At 34.0% G+C, this 22,997-nt stretch overlaps 1 protein-coding gene across 5 annotated transcripts in view; it reads right to left on the bottom strand.

Moving 5' to 3' along the window:
* Window positions 1–22,997, bottom strand: part of tinc (tincar) — a 183,138-nt gene that overhangs the window by 12,960 nt on the left and 147,181 nt on the right. For all 5 annotated transcript variants that reach the window (XM_065350871.1, XM_065350866.1, XM_065350868.1 and 2 more), the window contains one exon: window positions 22,069–22,419. In XM_065350871.1, coding sequence (XP_065206943.1) covers window positions 22,069–22,419 — 351 coding nt within the window. The remainder of the gene's footprint in view (window positions 1–22,068; window positions 22,420–22,997) is intronic.

The following is a 22,997-nucleotide window of genomic DNA, read 5'->3' on the forward strand; positions in this document are numbered from 1 at the left end:
TTTTACCGTTCGGCCAGCTGCTAGAATACCAAGAATTATTTTTTGTTTGATGGTTTGCTTAATCAAATTTATGCGAGGCGAGAATCATTTTAATAGCCGAAAGGTGATGAAATTTGGTAGCGAATTTTCACTCGTAGGTGGAGAATTCGAGACGTAATTGTCTATATATAGCAAAATGCACGGTATTTTATAGTTTCAGTTAAAGTTAAGAACGGAGTAGATTCGCTTCATTCCTCGAGAGTAAATTTTAGGCAAAGAATTTGAAAAATCTTTTTTCATTTGAAAATAAATCCACAAAAAAAAACCAAGTACTTAATCAACATTCTCGAATTCGCCAATGGAAAAAATTCAGCACAAAATTTCCTCAATTCTCGAACCAAGTCCCAACTCCCAACTCCCACGAACGTGACTATATCGCGCAGATGGCAATTTTTCTAATTGCTGCCATAACGTGGAGAATTTCCAGCAGCAATTTCATTTACGCGGCGAACTCGAATAAGTATTTGAAACATCGGGAAATTAATGAATAAAAATGTTACTTACAATAGACGCTTTTACAATGAACGAAATTATTATTATTACGAGCGACGAAAAAAAGCTCGATCGTTTTTCAAATATAAAAAAAAAAAAGAGGAAAAGCCAACTAAAGACGAAGGGGAAAAAATCGCCATCTGAATACATAATTGGAAATTTCCAAGAAACCCTTAGCGTCTGGTAAAGAGAAAAAGATGTATTTTGAAAAACGACCTCATTATAAAAACGTTGCTCTGGTTACTTGAAAAATAACCAAACCGGTGCGGTCGTATTTTTCACGCATTTCGTTTGTAATTTATAATTTATAACATTTAAAGGGTATTTTCGATATCGCGTAAATAATTGAATCCGAAACGATTTACAAATTGGCTAATTTATTTAAATGATGTGCCGGATAAGAAATAAAAAAAACATTCTTGGTCCAAAGGATTACAAAATTTTATTACCTAAAGGGAAGCTTATCTGTCATTAATAGCCACCCCTTACCTTACTTTTAAATTTACTTTCAGCTCCAGCTTCGGAAAAACTAACCGATTAATTTTCTTTCAGGAGCAAAAAAAAAACCACCAGTGAAACGTTTTGTAATATATGAGTTCCGGACTTTGGGCGCCTATGTATAGGTATATGTGAGTAGGTACCTACGATGGACAATATACTCGTAGTCGTATAGGGGAAGAGAATAATTGTAAGCTTGGTTTAATTAATTCGGACTAACGTTTTCAACTTACCAGTATATAGGATCGTTAGAATGGGACTTAAATGTAATTAATCTCCATTCGAGAGACAGTACGGTACCTTCTACGATACGGTTGTCTTTATCTATGATCTCAGTGAACGTAAAATGTTCCTATTGTGAGAGAAATCGAGTCGTCAAAAATAAACCAAGACAATTTCGTTAAGGTACTCTTTAAATTCGTAGACAAAATTTACAGATCCCACAACTCTCTCGAAGGGTTAGATTTTAAATTATTCTGATTATTTAACAGATCTGTCGAAGGGAACTTGTAAAAAAAATAACGAAATTTCCAGACTTTATTTTTAGTTCAAGATGTGGAATAGACTGCGTCTGTCAAGGGAAATTAAAATGTTTCCAATATTATTGAATAATTTCGACTATCTGTCTGTTCAAACAGAAGTTAATTACTTATTCCTCTTGACGAATATATCTAGTTAAAAAAAACTAGCACAGCTACTTAAACTTCAAAAAGAGCTTCGAAGCCTTTGATAATTTCTTTTTTCGAATTAGTTTTACAAACACGTAGGATGGATTTCACTTTGAACGTACCCTGTTAAAATTTGGTTCGAATTTAAAAAATTCAACATTCGTGGAAATATTTCACCATGGAATTTTCATAGGCATGTTCTCCGTTTGACGCTGCAGTGGCTTCTGCTTCTACGCGCGAATACGCTATACGTAGGCAGTGGCAGAGGTACCTACTGTGAAGTTGTTTGAGAGGGTGTAGGAGTAGGATAGCGGAGCAATTTATACGCTAGGAATGATCTCTTATATAAGGGACGAATATATGTAAGCCATTATCACGATAGAGATGTATTCTGTATACACAAACACAGAGACAAGAGAACAGTTTATACCTACGTAGAGCGTAACGAGATTAAATGTGAAGCGGAAAAGAGAAATTATTTTGACTAACAACGCGAATGATTCGGTTACCGTCGTTTAAAATCAATTACAAAGCATTAAAATTATTTCAAATGCTTCTACAGCGACGACGACGACGGCTGTAAAAGGATAAAATAATACGCGGAAGAACCTTTGAAAAAAAAAGTTTTTCTCTTCTGCTCGAGTTTACAGTTGTACATAGTCGAGTCGCTAGGTAGGACGATACCTACCTGAAGTTATGCAGATGAGAAAAACTTTGGTTGCGTTTGCCTCTGCCATGCCATGTTACTCGTATTTCCCACGTGTAAGGTAAATTTTGAGATTACCGCAAAGGCGAAAAATTCCTCGGTAATTCTCGTATATGCGAGAGCTCATCGGCTAGGACGATCGTTGACCCTGCAACGTGCTTGCTTATACTCGTACAGTGCCATGTACGTCTACGTACAAGTAAAAGGGTACGTCGTCGTGACTCGTAGAACGCCTTATTTAATACGAGTATGCAAAAATATTAACGCCGCGTGTTTTATGTATATTTTTGTTCTGTTTTCTAACTCGACGTATTTTGTTTGCTGCATAAACGAGCTGCTTTGCTACATCTGTGTTCAGGGTTGGAAGAAAACAAACGAAATGGTGTTTAAAAAAAAAATCTCTGATTTCTAACTATAGAGAACTTTTTGAACTGACACTTCGATTTGAACGAAATCAAGATACTTAGATCGAAAGAGCATGTTCTCTAAAACGCCAGGTCCTAAAATCATCTTTGGATTTTTGACTTGAATATTTGAAAAATTCAAAGAAGCTGTTTTAAGGACAATTTTCAATTTTTAAGCTGTTTCATGAAATATGATGGGGGGGCGGCAATGTGAATAATTCCTTCAATAATCCAACTCCGACACATCAAAATTCAACAACTACTAGTTTTGGACCATTCTGGAGCCTCCAGCGATTGTTTCTCCAGAAATTTGAAATCACTTTGGCTGGAAGGCCCAAAAATAAACTCTAGAACCCTATAATTCTAGTCGATGCTTATTATAAGCACCCTTTCGACCGTTTTTGGTAATTACCACGAAATGTCAGGAATGCATGTTCAAAAAAAAAAAGTTCATCAGTTTATTTCAAATTCCAAAAAATGTGAAAAAAGTCAAATCTTCAAAAAGGTACATAACGAGTGTTTTTTTTGGCAAGATATCGTCTGGTGTATGTATTTACACGATCACCTGACTCGAAAACAATCGCAATTTGACTTTTTTAAAGCCTCCAGCGAGTCTCGCAAATTTCTCCAGAAATTTCAAATCGTTTGAGAAGAGCCAAAAATGAAGTTAGCATAGGTACTTTGGTTGGTATTTTATGGGCACCCATCATCAGGCGATATCTTCCCCAAAAAAGAACTTATTGTGTGTACTTATACCTTTTTTAAAAATTTGATTTTTTTTTACATTTTCTGGAATCAACAAAATTGTCGAAAATTTCCTTTTAAGCTGGCATTCTTGAAATTTGCAATTTCAGGGTGTCTATTAAATTAAAAAATGAAAAAGTAAGACCTTTTGATTACTTATGGATGACCAAATTTTCTCCTTTGAAAAACACTGAAAAAATTCTCTCACTTCAAGATTTTTCACAATTTCAGAGTAGCTGACCCTATCTTCATTGAAATACCATCAATTTTTAGTAACTTTCAAGTCATTTCTACGCACATACTACGTACGATAATTTAACACTTTTTGCGTTTTTTTTTCACAGGGTTGGTACTTGGTCCCTTTTCCGTTTTTTTGTCTCACTCTTTGGATTCTACGTACATTCAAAAATTCAATAAGTAAGAATAGTTCTTCCCCCGTCAACTAAAAATTATTTTATTGTCAAAAATAATGCGATAGCATCGAACTTGCCAAAAATTGAATTTCTCGAATTTATTTCGACCTCTTCCAAGAAAAATTGATTTGCATTATGTTCTGGTTTAAAAAAATATCAATTGTGACCTGAAATTTGATGTTTCATGTTTTTGAATGGAATTTCGCGCCATTTTTCTTATTTTGTGCTGCATGGCAAATTTTTTTTCGTTATTCCGCACTTATTTTCACCGAAACCAACCCTGTTTTACAATTCATAATACTTGATCAATTTTCCATAATTTTACACATTTTTTTCACAACTGAGCATTTTTGTGATATTTTGCTCAATTTTTAAAACGCTTTGTAAATTTTCAGTCACAACTTTCATAGCATTTTAACAAATTTTCAAGCAATTTTTGCAGAATTTTTCCCAATTATGCCAATTTTTCATGCACTTATGGCCATTTTCAGCACCTGGGAAATCAATTCAACAATTTTTATAACACTTTCTGCATTTTTTACAAAATACCATCGTTCAATTTTGAGAATATTTGATCAATTTTTGGCCAAAAGAATGACTTGTTGATGGCTTTGATGACCTGGTAGACACCATGAATTTCACGATAACCTCCTAGGGTTCCCAATCAGCACCGAACAAAGTTCCATGTTCTAGAGCTCATTTTCGGGCTTTCTAGAGCGATTTGAAATTTATGAAAAAATTTGGAAACTTGCTGGAGCCTTGAAAAGGTCAAATTACGATTATTTTCGAATTAGGCGATCGTGTAAATGCACCAGACGAAATATTGCTAAAAATCCCACTTGTCACATATTTTACGAAAATTTCATTTTATTTCTTTTGATTTTTCTGGAGTTTACAATTTGGTCAGAAATTTACTCTTGAGCTGGCCACTCCTAGAATTTCGCAGTAACCACTAAAACTGTCGGAGCACCGATCAAAGTTATATATTCCAAAGTTCATTTAAGAGCCCTGCAAAGCGATTTGAAATTTCTGTAAAAATCGTTCAAAGATTTACAAAAATCAAAAAATTGACTTTATGATCTTTCGATTCAGCTTGTTGTTTTCGTTCAAATCAGTGTTGATTCAAAAAATTCATTTAGTACGCATACCTACCTATTTACAAAGTTTCTAGTTTCTAAATTCAAAAAAAAAAAAAAATGAAAAATTTCGAAGGAAAAATTTTAATACCTGATGCTATTTTCTGAAATGGTGATCAACGTCTCATGAATTTTTCGAATTTTAGCGGCATGAAAGAAGGCAAAACCTCAGTTTTCTTCACATTTCTTTCGAAAAAAAAAATGAGTCGAGCTCAACTGGTCATCGAGGTGTAACAATTTCAATATTTTAATTTAAAAAATCTAGATTTCAAAAAAATCAGCTTCCAAATTTTCTGCTTAAAAAATCATTTTTTAGGCCGAACAGAGAAAAGTCGAAAGAACCTTCCAAAATATTATGTGCTTAATACCAACTGTAATAATTCACTCTTCGTAAAAATAAGGAAGCACTTTTTCATTCTTTTATATTGTGTTTTGTGTTCAACTTTCGAGAAATTTTGATTGAAGCAGCTTTAACACGCTTTCGTTCATTACACACGTACAATTCCATGGAGCTAAAAAATACATCTATACGATGATTGAACGAAAACGTACGTACGTATATACCTGTACATAATTTAACTAAAATGCATAGGTATTACGAGTAGATACTCGTGCACCTCTCTCTGTGTAATCTTCACAATACACAAGTTGATTCTTCCACCAAAGCACAACACAAAAACGGTGAAATGATTTCCAAACATTCGAAACTGAAACCAAACAAGAGAAAAGCAAACATACTCTGGTATATAGGTACACGTGTTCTCACTCAGAACGATTCACCTTCCTTTGCAATGGCAACACCATACCACACGTAAGAGTAGATATAGGTATTATAATAGAAACCCCGCCACGTTAAATGAAAAACCTTTTGGTTTAACTGTGTAGGTAGGTATATCTACGAGTGGAAAATACCAGGACATAATCGAATAAGATTAATTCGCCATAATATATTTTCATCTACGCAATATACAACTCGGTCCGGTTAATAAACGCGAACCCGCCTTAAAGGTAGATTTGCTTATCAATCCGAGTGAAATCCTTACTTTATTATGTATCAAAGGATAAAGAATATTTTCCGGACTAACTTCTCTAACAAAGGGCTTTCGTCCTTATAGAAGCATCTGATTCATTTTCCAGCATTTTTGAGGGGGGTTTGTTGAGATGAAAAAAAAACCTCCGTTACTCAATTAGCTTCACCATATATACCCGCTATTTTCAAAAAAGAGGAAATTGGCCACGTTCCTTTCGGCTGAGTTTTTTTCCACGGTATAGAATTTTCGAATTCGTTACGATGAATATAAAGCTAGAGCTAGAGCTACTGCTACGTGGCTCGTGTCGTGAGAAAATTCAATTGTTAACGTTTCGGCAGATATTTTACGCCAGAGAAAACCTTATATTATTATCGCTTTGTGTTCGAGTTAAAAAGACGACGTACAATTAAAAACTGCCTATTGTACGGTTATTCGGAAATTTTCATTATGCTGTTTACCTTAGTCAGCGAAAAACAAGAACGTGTTGCGCGGCAAAAAAAATTCTCAAGTTGAGGAGATTTTCGTGTATACTTTTTTTTTCCTATAAGCTGTTTTATTTACTAAGGGAATGTTCTCATCGTGTTTCCGTATTGCAAAGGTTTCACGTAAAAATGCGATGACGGAAGTCATTTTTATGATTTATTAATCCGTTACGATGCGATGACGAAAATGTACAGGCGAATTGTATTTGCCTCGATTTTTGGTAATTTATCATTTTTCTTTTTATGAAAAAATTTCTTTGATAAATTTGTTACGAAAACATTTTTCAACAAATGAGTTAATATCAAAGATATTTTTTTCTTTGTATATTTTTTATTATTATCAACGTACGTACCCGATTTGAATAAAGACAAGAGTAAAAAAAATGATTAAGTTGAGAGAATAATTTTTCCAAAATTGTTTTCTACGTTATACCTGCTTTCTTCGCGCTTTTTTTTCATTTCAAATGAAAATTGAGTTTTTTCAGCCTTAAAAAAATAATAGATAAGTAATTTTAATATTTTTAAATTTTATACTCTTTCAAAAGAATAGTAAATTTCGCATTTTCAAGTTATAATTTCAAGCAACAGTGTTTCAAGTTGAGAAAATTCTATACCTATCAAGTTTAAAATACGAAAACTGGCAAAAAATAAAATTTACTCAACTGAGTAAAAGTCATTTTTAGCAACTCAATCAGGCTACTTACTAATGGTAGTTTAACACTTCTTTCAAGAGCTACAATATATCACCAGTCGTTTCTAGTAGGTATAGAATTTCATTGAAAAGATTTTATACCGCCTATCTATTGAGAAATTAAACAATAGAAATCGAATCTGCAGGTTGAGTTTGTATTTTTTGCACGCCGCGCCGAGAAAATAATATACTGCTTTCATGCTTGACGTCAAGTGATGAAGAATTTTAACTGCTTGCTGTAGTCGAAATTGAATGAACTCGATCATTTTCAACGCTTCGTTATGTACGTATAGTCAAGTGCAGACTAAAAATTAATTTCGAAGTCGAATTGTTGTCAAAAATAAATAAATGAGAGTAAAAGGTTAATTAGCTGCTTATTTTAGTCGTTTTCAATTTTTTCGCTTCTATTCTGTACTGAGAAACTGGAAACATTTTACGAAATTCGCATCGGAAATTACTTTTTCATGACTGTGCGAATTTTTTTTCTCCAAAATTGTACACAAAATAATTCAAAAAGATTGAATAAAACATGCTATATGGATTATGTAAAAATCAAGCTTCAACAAAAATGAATTAAAATGTGGCGATACTTGAGGATAAAATTCAATGAGAAGTTGCCTTTTTATGTCTGTGAAGTTGAATTAGTGATCTTGAAACATCCAAGGTGTTTAATTCCTAGTTTTTTTTACTTTGAAAAAAATTCAAATTTGAAACATTTTCCACGAAAAACTCACGTTTTGATCAAATTGAGATAGAAAGTCAAAATTTAGAATATGTCCTAATCTCAACCTTCCCAATCGATTTCTGGTGGGTTGGAGCAGCTTCAGCATATTTCAGGAATTTCCAATTTTTGGAGAAATCTATTCGGATTGACCGTTTAGAAATGAACTATAACCCCTACTTTAGTTTATGATTGAACAATTGAACATCCCTTTGACTGCTTCACGTGGTTTCCGCAAAATGTTTATGAGTGTAAATTCTTCAAAAAAAAATTTTTGGGCCAACTCGTAAATTTCAGAAAAAATGGAGGGGAAAATATTTCAGAAACGTGTCTTTTGATTGTGTTTTCGACCCCTATAATTATTACGTATTTTTCTCAAAATTTTCAATTTGGCGGGCTAGGGCCAAAAATTGAAAATAAAGGTCAAATGAGAATTGGTGCAGAAAATTACCTGGAAAGATCGTGCTCTGACCGCCCCTCCTCTCCCCTCCCAAATCAACTACCAAAATATTAATTTTTGGTGAATTTTTTAAAATTCAAATTGGTGATTTGTGCTTGGAAACAAAAATACATATTATATGCACGTATTTATTCAGTAAACATGACGGAAATTAATCCTGAAACTAATTTCAATTCTCTCGAACCGAATTTCACCATTTTTGGTCATTCTGGGGGTTCCAGAGAGACTTTCAATTTCTCCAGAAGGCATTTGAAATTAACTTGGGCAGCTAAAACTCGAGTTATGGCTTATTCTCAACCAGTTTGAAGTTTTTACCTCATTTTAGCTAATTTCCTGGCGTGCGTCTCGAGGATGGTTTTTGACCAGCATTCTTCAATAAGTATACCAGAGATAATCGCCTGGAAATTGGGCTAAATTTAGATAACTTCGTTAAAATAAGTCGAGAATGAGCCAAAAACTAGATTTTAGCTGCCCAAGTAAATTTTCACGGTTTCTTGAGAAATTTTAAAATTCTTGAGAATTCGAAACTCGTGCTGGAGGCTCCGGATTGTCTGGGAATGGTGAAATTCGGAGGAGGAAGGAAGGAGGGGGTTGGTTTTAGACAAGACAAAGCCATTGGCGCAAATTTCAAAAATTTTCTCATGAAGAACAAATTTTTGATGAATAGTATTTTGGTCAAAAAAACGCACTTGAGCTGCCCACCTGGAAATCGGGCCAAGTGGGGATCAACTCGTTTAATAAACCCATACAACACCCCATTTGTAGCTACTTGAATTATTATCTACACCTTCTGGAGAAAATTTAATAATCTGGAGAAATCGAAATTCACACTACAGGTTCCAGAATGGCCAAAAAAGATAAAATTCAGTTCGAGGGAGGAGATATTAGTTTCTGAGCGAATTTTCCGCATTTTTATCCACTGAAATGTCAGAAATGGACAGTTTTGACTTTTCAAAAATTCGCCAAAAATTAATTTGAACAGCTGAAATTTTGGTTATTCGTGTTTCAAACCATTCACTTTCCAAAAATCTCGTAGGAGGTCATCTCGAAAGCCCTTGTAAGCCCTTTTTAACACGAATATGACGTCATGTATTTCGTGTTACACTCACCCAGCTCCTCCAGTGCTTCACCTCCACTTCAATTTCTCGTAAAATGATCTCCCATATTCATCTTGTTTCTACATAGTTCCAATCTAGTTCAGTTCAAGGAACTCATAGCAAGTTGTTATCCATCTACCTCCCCTTCTTTTTTTTTTCAAAATACCATACCCAAACCTAACCTACACTTGATCTTTTCTTTTTTCTAAAGCTTATCCAGCACACTATACGATCAACGAAACGCTTTCAGAACGGATAAAAATTAATAGATATATTAAAACTGCGATAGAATTCATATCAAGTCCGCCATTTATTGTAAGCACACACACAACTTTGTCGTACCAGAACCTTTTTGCCATCTGTCACATATTGCTTTTTTTTCAATATACTACAATAAGATATCTCGAAATACCTACGTAGAATGGAATTCTTGGCAAATATTTCCTCGAACGTCATAATAACGACGAATCGATCTGCAATAAAAAAATATTTTTCCATGTTCAGCTGACCGGCTGGCAGGAAAAAATGAAAAGGTATAAGAACGCGAAAACTTTTTACTGTCGCCTTTAAAAGTCCGTCTTCGTTAATATTTCTAGCATGTGACAAATCTATACAATAATATAAACGTACTCCACTATATTCCTATTTCTAATGCGTTGATATGGCAAAAAAAAACAACCTCTCGAAGCATTTTCTTTTTTCACCATATACAGACAGATTGTATTGTTTGAATGAAAAGCCTATCTAATTCAAATACAGTTTGCTGATATTGACTCTTGAAACTCGAAAAACCACGTTTAAAATTTCGACAAGATGGAAAAAATTTTCACACTACGTTTAATTTATACGCTTTTGAAAGCACTACGAAGAACAATACGCGAATATACTTACGCCATAATGACGATATGGTGTTTTAATTTCTAACGTTAGTTTTTCTCGTCACATTAGCCAATTCTGCAGTCGACGACAACGGCAACAACAACGCCATAGCATTCGGGAAAATTGAAAAACTTTTAATACCAAGTTTGGTACATGCAGACGAAAAACACCGCACCGGATGTGTTTTATGTTTGCTGCCAGTTAACAGTTAGTTGCAAAATTTTACACACAATGAGTGATAAGCTCGAGCAATTGTACGCATTTCGTGACTCTCGAGTTAACATTTGTTTTATTTTGACACCAGCTTCAGGGGGGTGCCCGCAAATATTAACAACGAATAATTTATCACTCGGCTCACACACGCGATTCTTATTCGGTGATCTTCTTCGAAGAAAGTTCCCAATTAGCTTATGAATAGGTAGTACTATCGACGAGCAAATGATTTACAATTCTGAACGTAACTACACGTATAGAGAACTAGCATTTCGACCTCGAACTATTTCCTACAATACTGATCGCATCGGAAGAAAATTTAAAATTCATCTACGCATCGAGACATTGAAAGATTATTCCCTTTTATATTTTTCCGAATAGTATATAAAACGTGAAACAGTAAGTTGATTCGAAGAAAAAAAAAATCAATCTTGATAAACTTTCCAACTCGTGTTCAAGTTTAGAATCAGTTACAACACACGAGGCAGCAGCAGACGTCAAATTTCAAATTCTCTTTGTCAAATGAAGAAAAACTAACGAAATACGTGAATGGATTTTTTCCCATGCTTATGTTCTTCTCAGTCGTTCATTTTTACAAGCGTACGCTTTGCTGCGAAGTAATTTCGCCAAATGAATGAAAAACAAAAAGCCTCCGAGCAGCGTCAGCATTGTTGCTTGGGTCTGATTTTGATATCTGTATCGTTGGCCGAATGAATAGATACAAACTGTAGCGATATTAATAAACGTCGGAAAAAACTATTTTTAAGTAATTTATATTCTGTTTTATATCTGAAAATTTCTCTTTGAATTTTATCCGATTTTCAATGAAATGATGAATGCTTCGTTCAGGGCGAATTTCTCTACTTTTTACAGCCTATTGCAGCCTTTTTCTTCTCATTTCGTTGAGAATTTATTTATTTTTTTTAAACATAAGTATCTTTCAGTTCTATTTTTTATTAATTTTTAAAATTCTCCAAGATCTCAGTTCGCAGCAGTTTGATCTTATGTTAATTTTTATTCAACCCAAATTTTTTATGTAAGATAGCAAAAATGAGGAGCTAAAAATATTTACATCTATCGTAATCATTAATTTATAAATTGCTTTCAAGTAGGTAATTTTTTTTAATTTTATTTTTTTATCATTTATTTTCTGTTCCTAACCAAAAAAGGTTATTTACAAGTTCTTTGATTTTTAATGGTACCTATTTTATTTCTAAGCATTCTGAGGTAGGTAAATAATGATTTTTCTTTCAAAATAGTGAAGTCGAAAATAGTGAGGATTTTAATTTTCAAATGGATTTTCAGTCAATTTTGAGTTTGACTCAATTTCTGAAAAATTTTGGAACTCATTATCAATTTTAAATCATCTACCCAATTTTTAATTAATTTTTAAATCATATTTCGACTTTTAATCCATTTCTAGGTCATAGGTATTTACATTTTCGTGTACATGAATATGTCAATTAAGTATGTTGCGAATAAGACCACAGTAAAAAATTTAGGACACCCCTTCCCCACATCTCCCATATCCTAGCACATTATGAACCATCAATAATTTTATGTGTAAGTTTAACAAGCCATTTTCGCCTCGTTCTAATCATCTTCTTCGGCAAAAAAAAATCAAAATCACCATTATACGGCCGCATATGTATACTTTATCAATACCAGTACGAGTAAATAAGTACTATACATTATTAGACCTAATTCGAAAGTATTTTTATTTTGCTCGTATTTTTAAAATATAAATCGTAAACGTTTACAACGCGGTAAATGGTATAAACGCCGCTGCTTTTATAAGCCAAAATATGAGTTTGAATATTTATGACTCAATAAAACATATTACCCATTAAACGAAAAGAACAAAAAAGCATCATCTACATAAATGGTACACAAATATAAAGAAACAGAACGTATTCTATTCTAATATAGTAACTCGTTCCTTACGTAAATACATTTCATTCACGAATTGTGAATAAATGTGCGATAAAATTTTTTTATAGCGAGCTGTATATACCTCTGTGATCAAATGGATAAGAGAGGGACCGCCTATTTTATAGATACTTACATACGAAAACTTCGTTATACTCGTATTTTGAGAGCATCTTCCTATTTACAAGTTGTACCTAAATACTTTCTATGGTACACATACTTACAGAATGCAGAAAAGAGCAAAGGACGGAGGACACTTATTTCAGGGATCGAATTTTCAGAAATTTCATTCATTTCAACAACCAATGTAAAAATACAGCTTACCTACTTTAAAGTAAATTCTTCCTAAAAAAAAAATCAAAAAACATATTCGAAATATTTTTGAATTTCTCACGGAATTTTGATTCATTCTGATAGATCGAATGATATCTTGTTCAAAAATTTCAAAAATCATGACCTAATTTTGATCTGAAAATTTTTCAAAAAAGCTCAAAAACATGTTTGTAAAAATACTTTCGAATGTCTCGCGAAGGGGAAATTGTAATCCAATTTTGATCGAGCGAATGATATCTCGTTCAAAGATTCCAAAAATCATGGTCCAATTTAGAACTTGAAATTCTTTGAAAAAAGTGCAAAAAACATATTCGGCGAAACTGTTGAACTTCTCGTGAAATTTTAATCAAAACAGCACCGAATTTTGGGCTAAAAAAGGTACAAAAAAAATATTTGTCAGATAGAATTTGTTGCAAAATTTTAACCCATTATGAAAAGTCGAATGACAAATTACATCTGTTACACAAATTCCGAAAATCATAACCTAATTTTGAGCTCAAAATTCCTCAAAAAAGGTCAAAAAACATATGTTAAAATATTCGAATTTCTAGCAAAATTTTAACCAATACCTACATCTTTTTCATAGTGCTGAATTTTATTTTTAGTCCAGTCATTTTAGCAAAATTTGTAGTCGAACCTCGAAAAAATTGGGGGAAAGCTGAATTTCACATTATTTGTTCAGATGGGTCTCTAAAACAACCCATCAAAAGTTGCACCACGTAACTTGCGGGATACCCCCGCAAGAGGTCATTGTCATTAACCTTTGCCGATACAGGTTTTTCCGCTGTATCGCCATAATGAAGGGTCCGAGAGGAAAAATGTTCGGACAAAAATTGTTCTACGCTAAATTTCCTATCAACATGACCAGTTCAGCATTTCCCAAAATGGCGATTTGGGAGTTGATGAGTTGATTCCCAAAATGAAAAAAGTGTCCGAATTGATTCCCACCTTTTCTTTTTACATGTCCGAATTGATTCCCTCCTTTTCTTTTCACATGTACGAATTGATTCCCACATTTTATTTTCAAGTGTACGAATCGATTCCAGCCTATTAACGTTACTCAAGAGACACCACGAGGAGGTTGGCTCAAAATCCCTACACCATTGCAAGTTGTTTGGAGTTATAAGGGTACATCTCAAAAAACTGTACCCTTTTTTGAGCAAATTTCGTACATAGGTACAAAGTGTAAACAAACAGTTTTGATTGTTTTGAATGTTTGTCAGATAGAAATAGTCAGAAGTAGTGCATTTTTTATTGGTTTGTACCAAATGGAAATTTTTTTAAAAATTGATCACTTTTCAGAAGAATGAATTTGCACATATTATGAAATTTTAGTTTTTTGAGAAAAACTCAAAAAGTAAGCACTCTAAAAAAAAACTAACGACATTATGTCGATTGGAAATGTAATTCTCTACAACTTTGATAACTGGAAATTTTTTTGGACGCTTCCTTTCGTCTTCACATCAATTTTTAATGAAAGGTTATAACTCAAAATGTTTTCCAAACATTGACATATTTCCTCTTTAAGAGTTTATTTTTCAAAGTGTGTTCTTAAGCTAATTGAAGGTAAGATACCAGATCTTTAAAATGAGGTCCTATTCATTCCTCACAATTAATTATAAGTTGAAGAAAATAATGAATCAAGTTTTTAAAAAAAAGAAAATCAGTCTCCTGTAAAATGTCACTTTTTTGAGATGTAACCAATTACTCCCAAGGTGCGAAATGTAATCAATTCATTCATACGCAATAAAAAATTACATGGGAATTAATTCGTACACTCGAAAATAAAATGTGGGAATCAATTCGTACATGTGAAAAGAAAAGGTGGGAATCAATTCGTACATGTGAAAAGAAAAGGTGGGAATCAATTCGGACACCTTCATTTCAAAAAAAATCAAACGGGAATCAACTCACCTACAGCCGGCGATTTCACCCTTACTGAGGAGGCGGTAAAGTTGTCAATTTTATGAAAATTGTTTTAAAAAAATGTAAATCGACAATTTAAAACGTGAACTTGATTCAATGTAGACTCGAAATATATTATGACCAAAGTTGCACACCGCAACTTGTCTGCTACCCTCGCAAGAGGTCATTAACCTTTGCCAATCTACATGTTTTTGCTATATCGCCGAAATGAAGGGTAGGAGGAAAAAAAGTGATTGAACTAAAATTATTCTACGTCAAATTTCCTATAACCATGACCAGTTCAGTTAAAATATATTCTTCAATTTTTGGTGAATTTTTGAAAATCAAATTTAGCCCAAAAATGAGGAAAAAATCAAAATCTTACTAAATTGAGATATAAAGCTGAAATTTGGGACATACCCTATTTTCGACCGGCCAAATCGATTGGAAACTGTTTCAAACCGTTTTTGGCAGTTCTGGAGCCTCCAGCATATTTTTGAAATTTGAAATTTCCATAAAATTTCATCAAAAGCAGTTGGAGAGCTAAAATTTATTCAGTAAACTGATTTCAATACGCTAGAAGTCGACTGCAAGTAGATTTCAAGTCGATTTGGAGCCACCAGCAACTTTTTGGAAATTACTGAAGCCTCCAGCAGATTTTTCAATGCTTGAAATTTCCATAAAATTTTACCAAACAGAGACCCTTCATTTTTGACATTATTCTGAGGTGGATCACAGGCAGTTTCAATTCCTTTTTGGAGTCGCCAGCAGATTTTTAGAAACTTCTATTTTTCAAAAAATGTCACAAAATCCATCCGAATAACCTTTCGGCTTTCAAACTCCATTTGATAAAATTTTGTAGAAATTGCAAGTTTCAAAAATTTACTGGAGGCTCCAAGAATTCTCAAAAAGTAGCCGGTAGCCACAAAATGACTCAACACCACCAGAAGTCGACTTAATAGCGTGTTTAAATTGGACTGCAGCGTAAAGTTCCGCTTTCCAACTTCATTTTATGAAATTTTGTAGAAATTTCAAATTTCATTGGCCGGTCGAAAATAGGGTACGTCCCAAATTTCAGCTTTATATCTCAATTTGGTAAGATTTTGATTTTTTTCTCATTTTTGGCCTAAATTTGATTTTCAAAAATTCACCAAAAATTGAAGCCGGCAAGTTACGGGGTGCAACTTTTGATGAGTTGTTTTAGAGACCAATCTGAACAAATAATGTGAAATTCAGCTTTCCTCCAATTTTTTCGAGGTTCGACTAAAAATTTTGCTAAAATGACTGGACTATTTGGACCTTTTTATGGAAATTTTTCCGAAAACTGGCAAATCCTAAAATTTATTAGAGGCTGCTACGGTGAGTCGAAGGTAGAGCATATTATCAATTATCTAATTCCAAATTTCAGCATTCTACCCCAAAATAATCAGATTTTGTTTGTTTGTTTGTTTTTTAAATGGAAAATGACGAGCCAATTTTGAATTTTTTTTAAAAATCACAGAAAATCGGAAAATGCAATTCAGTGTATGAAATTCGCCTGGTTGAAGAAGCAAATTCATCTTTTTGGAATTTACATTCCATTTCTAAATGCTTTAGCTTGAAAATTGCAAGAAAAAAAACGAGCCAAGAAAAGAGTTGATGAAAAGCCAACCTTTTTTTCGTGAATTGTTCGTCCACCGAGCCCTTAGACGAGAAGCGTCAACATAACCGAAAAAAGAATATTGAATCACCACGAAAACAAAGCACCAAAGTAGCAAAGTTATCCGTAAAAAGAAAAACATTATGATAAAACTTCGCTCAACATTTACCCTCGGTAACAATAGCGAATACCTACATAGTATAGAAGAGAGTGAAAGAAATCAAAGATTAAAACCTCGAAGGAGAAAAAAATTAAAGTGGAAATTACCCGGAAAATACTCTTTGAGCTCATTATACGACAATATCTACGAGGCAAAAATCGTTAAGAAGTTGGCGATGGCGGCGCAAAGCGTACAGAAAAGTTTACGCTAACACCAACCCTTTATGGTGCGGGTAACTTATGACAAAAGATTTTAAAAACCGTTTAGAGGCGTATTTACACAATCTGAAAGAGGGTAAAATTTTTCAACTTCTTAATTAAGAAGGTTATTGGTACGGTCGGCCTGGTCTCGGTCTCTTTATACAATATATTCCAAAGATTCGCAACACTTTGGTGAGCCTTTCATTTCCATTAAATTAATCCGTTGCGGTAAATCTTCGGACTTGGTTCGCGAGACGTCGACGAGTGAAACGTAAACAATACTCGATTTAGCTTTCCAGAAGCTATAACAAATCAAGCTCTAAAAAGTTTTAGGTCAAAAGATCAAGGAACCCGAGAGAGGGTAGTACTGTACCTAACATAAGACCAACGCAAGAGTGGAAAAGCAATATGCACGAAAGATACGACGAATACGTAATGTGTAAAGTAAATTGGAACTGGTATACCTTTAATAGTTTAGGATGTTCAAGTCATGCATGACTAACTCGTTAGATTAACTTTCATCCGGCCAGCTTTTATAATGCCTCCGGGAATGTGATATTATGTTTTCCTTTTAAGCATCAAACTTACCGCCATGCCAAGCTTTTTCACAGCCACCGCAGCTGTAGCCGATGCAGATTTGTCGTTCATTTCGTATATTACGAGTAAGTATTACCGAGTAGCCCAGCTTTCAAAAGCTCGAGTGAAAAGTACATAATACTATACGCTGCTTGTTTTCAAACACCTCAAGGAACCAACCACACGGACTTTCTTGACCAACGAAAGTCTAAAACATCCCAAGTCGATGAACTTCGACGTAAATCTATACGCAAATATAAGCAGAAAATCCTTAGCCATTACTTAACCCATTTTTTTCAAACGAGAATTTATCCGACATGTTTTTAAGAAGCTTTAAATCTGCAGGCCAATACGAAAGCTGCGATATTTAAAACTTAAAATTCGCCGAATGCCTGAAAATCTAGCAACTTGCGAGACACGGATTAAAGATAACTTTTGCATTTTTATTAAACCGCAAGAATTTAAATTCCTTTTCTCGGCGCGTAAAACTTTGCAAACACACAAAGTTACCAAAACTTAACAAATTCCAAAAAGAAAGCTTCGTTTTTCGACTCCCATGAGGCAATTCCATAGCCTCTCAACTTTGCCCCGCTGTTTTCAACATATTCCGCATTCGAGCTTGTATTACTCGTATCTGCTGGTAACCTACTGTTGTCGTAGCACATACGACCTGTGTGTACGCAAATTACTTATACTCGACACCTATTTTACCGCATCGAAAAATAAATTGCCCAGAGTATCAACGCTGCTCGTGTAAGTTTCATTTTACTCGCGGGAACAATTAATTAACCATCGAGAACTGCGTGGTCTTTGTGTTTTTGGGCCTGAACAAACTGAACTACGAGTATTTGGTTGACGGTAAGTTCGCTAATAAAAAACTTGCCAAAGCTGACGAATATTAAGACGAAGGAAATTAAAAAAGTGAATTTTACCATCGCGTGGGGAAAATCCTAAAATTTTCAACGGATGTACGTAAATGAACCTCATTACTTTACATAGAATTTTCAGTTTGACTTCAAGGATAGTCTACAGTTCAACTGGCAAAAAGTGCTCTACGAAATTGAATTTAGATTGCATTTTTGTGGCCCAAAAAATTCAGTCACATTTCTGTAGATGTGGGTTTGAAATGTCAGAAAATAGGCAGGCCATGGGTAGAGCTTAAAAATCTCCAATATTCAAATTGGCTCAGGTCAACAAATTTTCTCGTAGGTTTAGTACCTACCCAGTTCAAATTATATTCACTTCAGATAGTCAGTTTTACTAAAAGGATGCTAGTGGCACTTATGGGTGATTTTTGGGCAAATTTGGCAAAAAAGTGGTCACGCATGGTGTCATATATTCAGGTCCCCAAGAAAATTCATATCAATGACATAAAGAAATTCGTTTCATGCCCATTGAACCAGAGTTCGCGAAAAACTACTAGCACAATGAGGTAGTGCCTCCCTGCAATTTCGAGGAGAAAAGAACAGTAGTAGATTATTGTGTGAAAGTGACCTTGCGACCCTATTAAAATAGAATAACATTTCACGAGAAATTCAAATATTATTTCAACGAATATGTTTTTGAGCTCTTTCAAAGAATTTTAAGCATCAAAGTGGACGATGATTTTTGGAATTTTTGAAAAAATGTGATTACGTATCAAAATTGGTTAAAATTTTATCAGAAATTCGAATATTTCGAAGAAATGCGTTTTTGAGTCCGAAATTGGATCATGGTTTTTAGAATAAGTATTTGAAAAAGGTGTTATGCAATTAACATGAGTTAAAATTTTGCAAGAAATTCAAATATTTCAACGGACATGTTTTTTGTGATTATTTTGAGTCCAAAAATGGATCTTGATTTTCGAAATTTGAAAAAAAAATGTGTCATTCGACCTGTCAAAACGGATTGAAATTTTACGACAAATTCAAATATTCTGACAAACATGTTTTTTAAGCCTATTTTAAGCACAAAATTGGGCCACATTTTTGGAATTTTTTAAAATAGTGTGACGTGACCTATAAAAATGGGTTAAAGTTTTACGAGAAATTCAAATATTTCGAAGAACTTGTTTTTTAGCCTTTTTGAGGAATTTTGAGCCCAAAATTGGATCACTATTTTCCGAATTTTTGAAAAGGTGTCAGTGTGACCTACATATTAGATCAAATGAAGAAACTTGACAATTTCATTCCTATCATTAAAAAAATGGATTCATTCAGTTCGTTTGCGAACGATTTGTTCACAATCGACAAATCATTCGAAAACAAATTGAATTTCCATTAAATCAGATACAATGATAGAGAACCTGGCAGAGTCAAAATGGCCGCCATTTTTTTGCAAGTTCACTTTGAGATGTTCCTTAGGATGTCCCTCTTCTATAAAAAGGTAGTCCCGATGAATCACTGAAATGCAATAAAATTTGGAATAAACGCCACGAGGGCCACGACGAAAGTTGTCTGCTTCAATTCCAACCAAAAAATGGAATTCAATCCGTTTGCGAACGATTCGTTCAGAATCGACAAATCATTCGAAAACAACCGAATTTCAACTAAATAAAATATAAATGACAGAAAATATGGCAAAATTGAATTTTTTAGATCCATCAATAAGAATTACAAACGATTCGTTCGCGAACGATCAGGGTATGAAAATCATTCGCGAACGAATGAATCACTGAAAAATAAAATTGGGTAAGTATGAATCATTAAATGACGAAAATTCACAATTTCATTTCTATCACTAAAAAAACCGGATTCATATCGTTCGCGAACGATTTGTAAAGTAAAGATTCGACGAATCATTCGAAAACAACTGAATTTCCCCCAAAATCAAATACATATGTACTTATAAAATAACCCCCCCACCCCCAACAAAAATTTAATAACTTGAAACTGCGAGGATTTTTTTAAAATTTGTAGACAAGTACGTACCTACATACGTACGTATTTCAATTTTTTCATTTTTCCAACTTTTTGAATAAATTTTTCATTTTTTTTCATTTAATGGGCTTTTTAAAAAATTTTCAAGTGTGTTTTCGAGCAAAATTCATCCTGGAATCAGCAGCATCGAATTTTTAAAAAACCATCCCTATCCTAAATCGCTCGAAAAGGTCATCAAGATAGTACATTCCAGTATATTATAAATGATTTAATTTTGACGAAAAATGTACCAATTTGAATTCCTAGATTTGTCAAAAATCAAAATAAATACAATACATTATCTCAAATTTGGCCTCCTAGCGTATGTTTGAGTACTCCTTGGGTTCAGTCAAAAAAAATCTATTGAATCGGATAGATAGATACCCCTTCTACTTTTATTCGAAAAATACCGTTTTTTGCAATACCTATCTATCTCAGGGTAGTTCTCCAAATCTTCGGTACATAATAAAGTAGAAATGGCAGATGGCACCGAAGGGAGTTCTCTGGTTCATTTACAAAATTTACGTTATCTGAGTGAAAGATACTCGCACATGTGAATACGAATATCGTGATAAATTACTCCCCCTTTTCGATTCGAAAATCTACCTATTAAAAAGGATAAATACAAAGTGTGTTCTTTTCGGAGTAAACATTTTCACAATTCATCTTTCAAACTTATTCTCACAATTTAAATTAAACGTCGCGCGGAATATCAACAAGAACATAGGTACTCAAAACATACCTACCCCTATCTCAAAGGACGCGATGACTGACGGTAACAAATAACGTGAGCAGCATCGACAAAACGCCATTTCGTAAGTCGAAACAAGATAAATATATGTACGCGAGTAAGCAGCAATGCAGCATACATAGTCAAAACAAGCAGAAAAAGATAGTCGAAAACGAGAAGACGAGAAAAAAAGTTACTCAAAGGTGACAAAGTATCGGTAGCGTGTAAACGAATATTGACAACATGATGGAGAACAAGGTGTTCAAAATAGTACCGTGCATTAGGTTTTACGTAGATATAATCGTCTTAAAAGCATTTCAACTTGCCACTTGCCACTTGCCGATTACCAGAGAACTTATCTAACTTGTCAAAAGGTTACCTACCTTATACGTGTTATACTCTACCCGTATCTTATCCATCTAACGCATAAGATGCGTTACCTACCCGCGTTCTCGTATATGTTGCGTTTTTCCTACACAACCGCAGAAAATTTTCCCAACTTTAACACGAGAGCATTGACGCCGTAGACGAAATTCCCTCATCATATCTCGGCGGTGTGGAGTAGTAAACCAGGGTGACAAAATTCTTAGCACATCGACAAGCCACAACTTCGCCGAATAACGGTAACAAAAGGCTTGACTATAGTGTGTTTGACAGATGTTACGTAATTTGACGTAGTTAGGTTAACAAAGCCTGACATGTGTTGGGTATGCAATCCGCGAATTGTAACAGCCCTAGATGACATTTTTTTTCTACCCCATTTCACAAAATAAAAGGCTCTTTTAAAATTTTATTTCGTTCATTAACCGTCGCGTCGGTCGACGCAAAGGTGTGATGTGGCCGAGATTTGTAACCGCGAATATCGAGTTGGCAATTAAAAATTGAAATCGAGGGAAAGGAAGGGGGCAGAAAGGTTGGAATAAACAGTATGATCGAATATTTGAGCAAACAAATATTCAAATTCTATTCCAAAATAACACTGTACGAACTATAAAATACCCAAATTATCATCAAAATGTACTCACTTTTTGGAAACACACCAGTCTGTATCGATCTCGCTTCGATTATGAGTTTCGGTATCAAAAAACAAAACGCCATCATCAAATGGAACAGCGATGCGGTTGGACCACAATGTTGCCACATACGGTGATACCCATTTCGTCCGGTGATTACCACACTGTTTTGCGAATCGGCGCTACACGTGCTGAGATTTTTACCGAGTTTAAATCCATCGTTGGCCAAATTACCGACTTTGAATAAAGCTGACGCGAAAAAGAACGGTATTAAAAGTACCGAGAATCCGGTTAATCCTATGCACGTGTGTAATTCATACTGGTACGCCATCGAATCGCCCGATTTCAATTGATCCAGATAATCTGCGGAGAAAAAAGTAACGATGTATAGTAACAGCTGTCACACAAATCATACAAAGCTTTACATTGTGTCCCATCAAATGTTCGTTGTATTTTAAATTTGTGTATGATCAAGTGGATTTTTTACAAGAAGTGAAAAACAATAGGACACGAGCGAGATAGCCACAATGGAATTTGATGTTTTTTTTTTCAATTTTTAAAAATGTGAATTTTAAAGCCCAAAGTTTAAAGAACATAATTTTTAGTTAGGTACTAGAATACTTATACTATTGGTCTCGCTCTATTCGAGAATCAGACTATATCCAATCATTTCTTTGGAGAATTTTACAGAATATTAGAATCGAATCGTTGAAGCGAAGGGACAGAGCTATTTTTTAAAAATCGAATAGAAAGTAACTGCAAATTTTGGTTCATAATTTCATAGAATGGTTTCCAGAGTATTTTTTGCCAACTTTGCAGCAAGGACTTGTTTTTTTTTGTCGTCAAACTTTTTAGGATGTCTTGTTTTTTTGCAAAAAAAAAAACTTATACTTTTCTAACTACCTATCAAAATTGCCAAGAAAAACCTGTTTGACAAAATG

The sequence above is a fragment of the Planococcus citri genome, chromosome 2, assembly GCF_950023065.1.
Source record: "Planococcus citri chromosome 2, ihPlaCitr1.1, whole genome shotgun sequence".
In the NCBI taxonomy this organism is placed as follows: Eukaryota; Metazoa; Arthropoda; class Insecta; order Hemiptera; family Pseudococcidae; genus Planococcus; species Planococcus citri.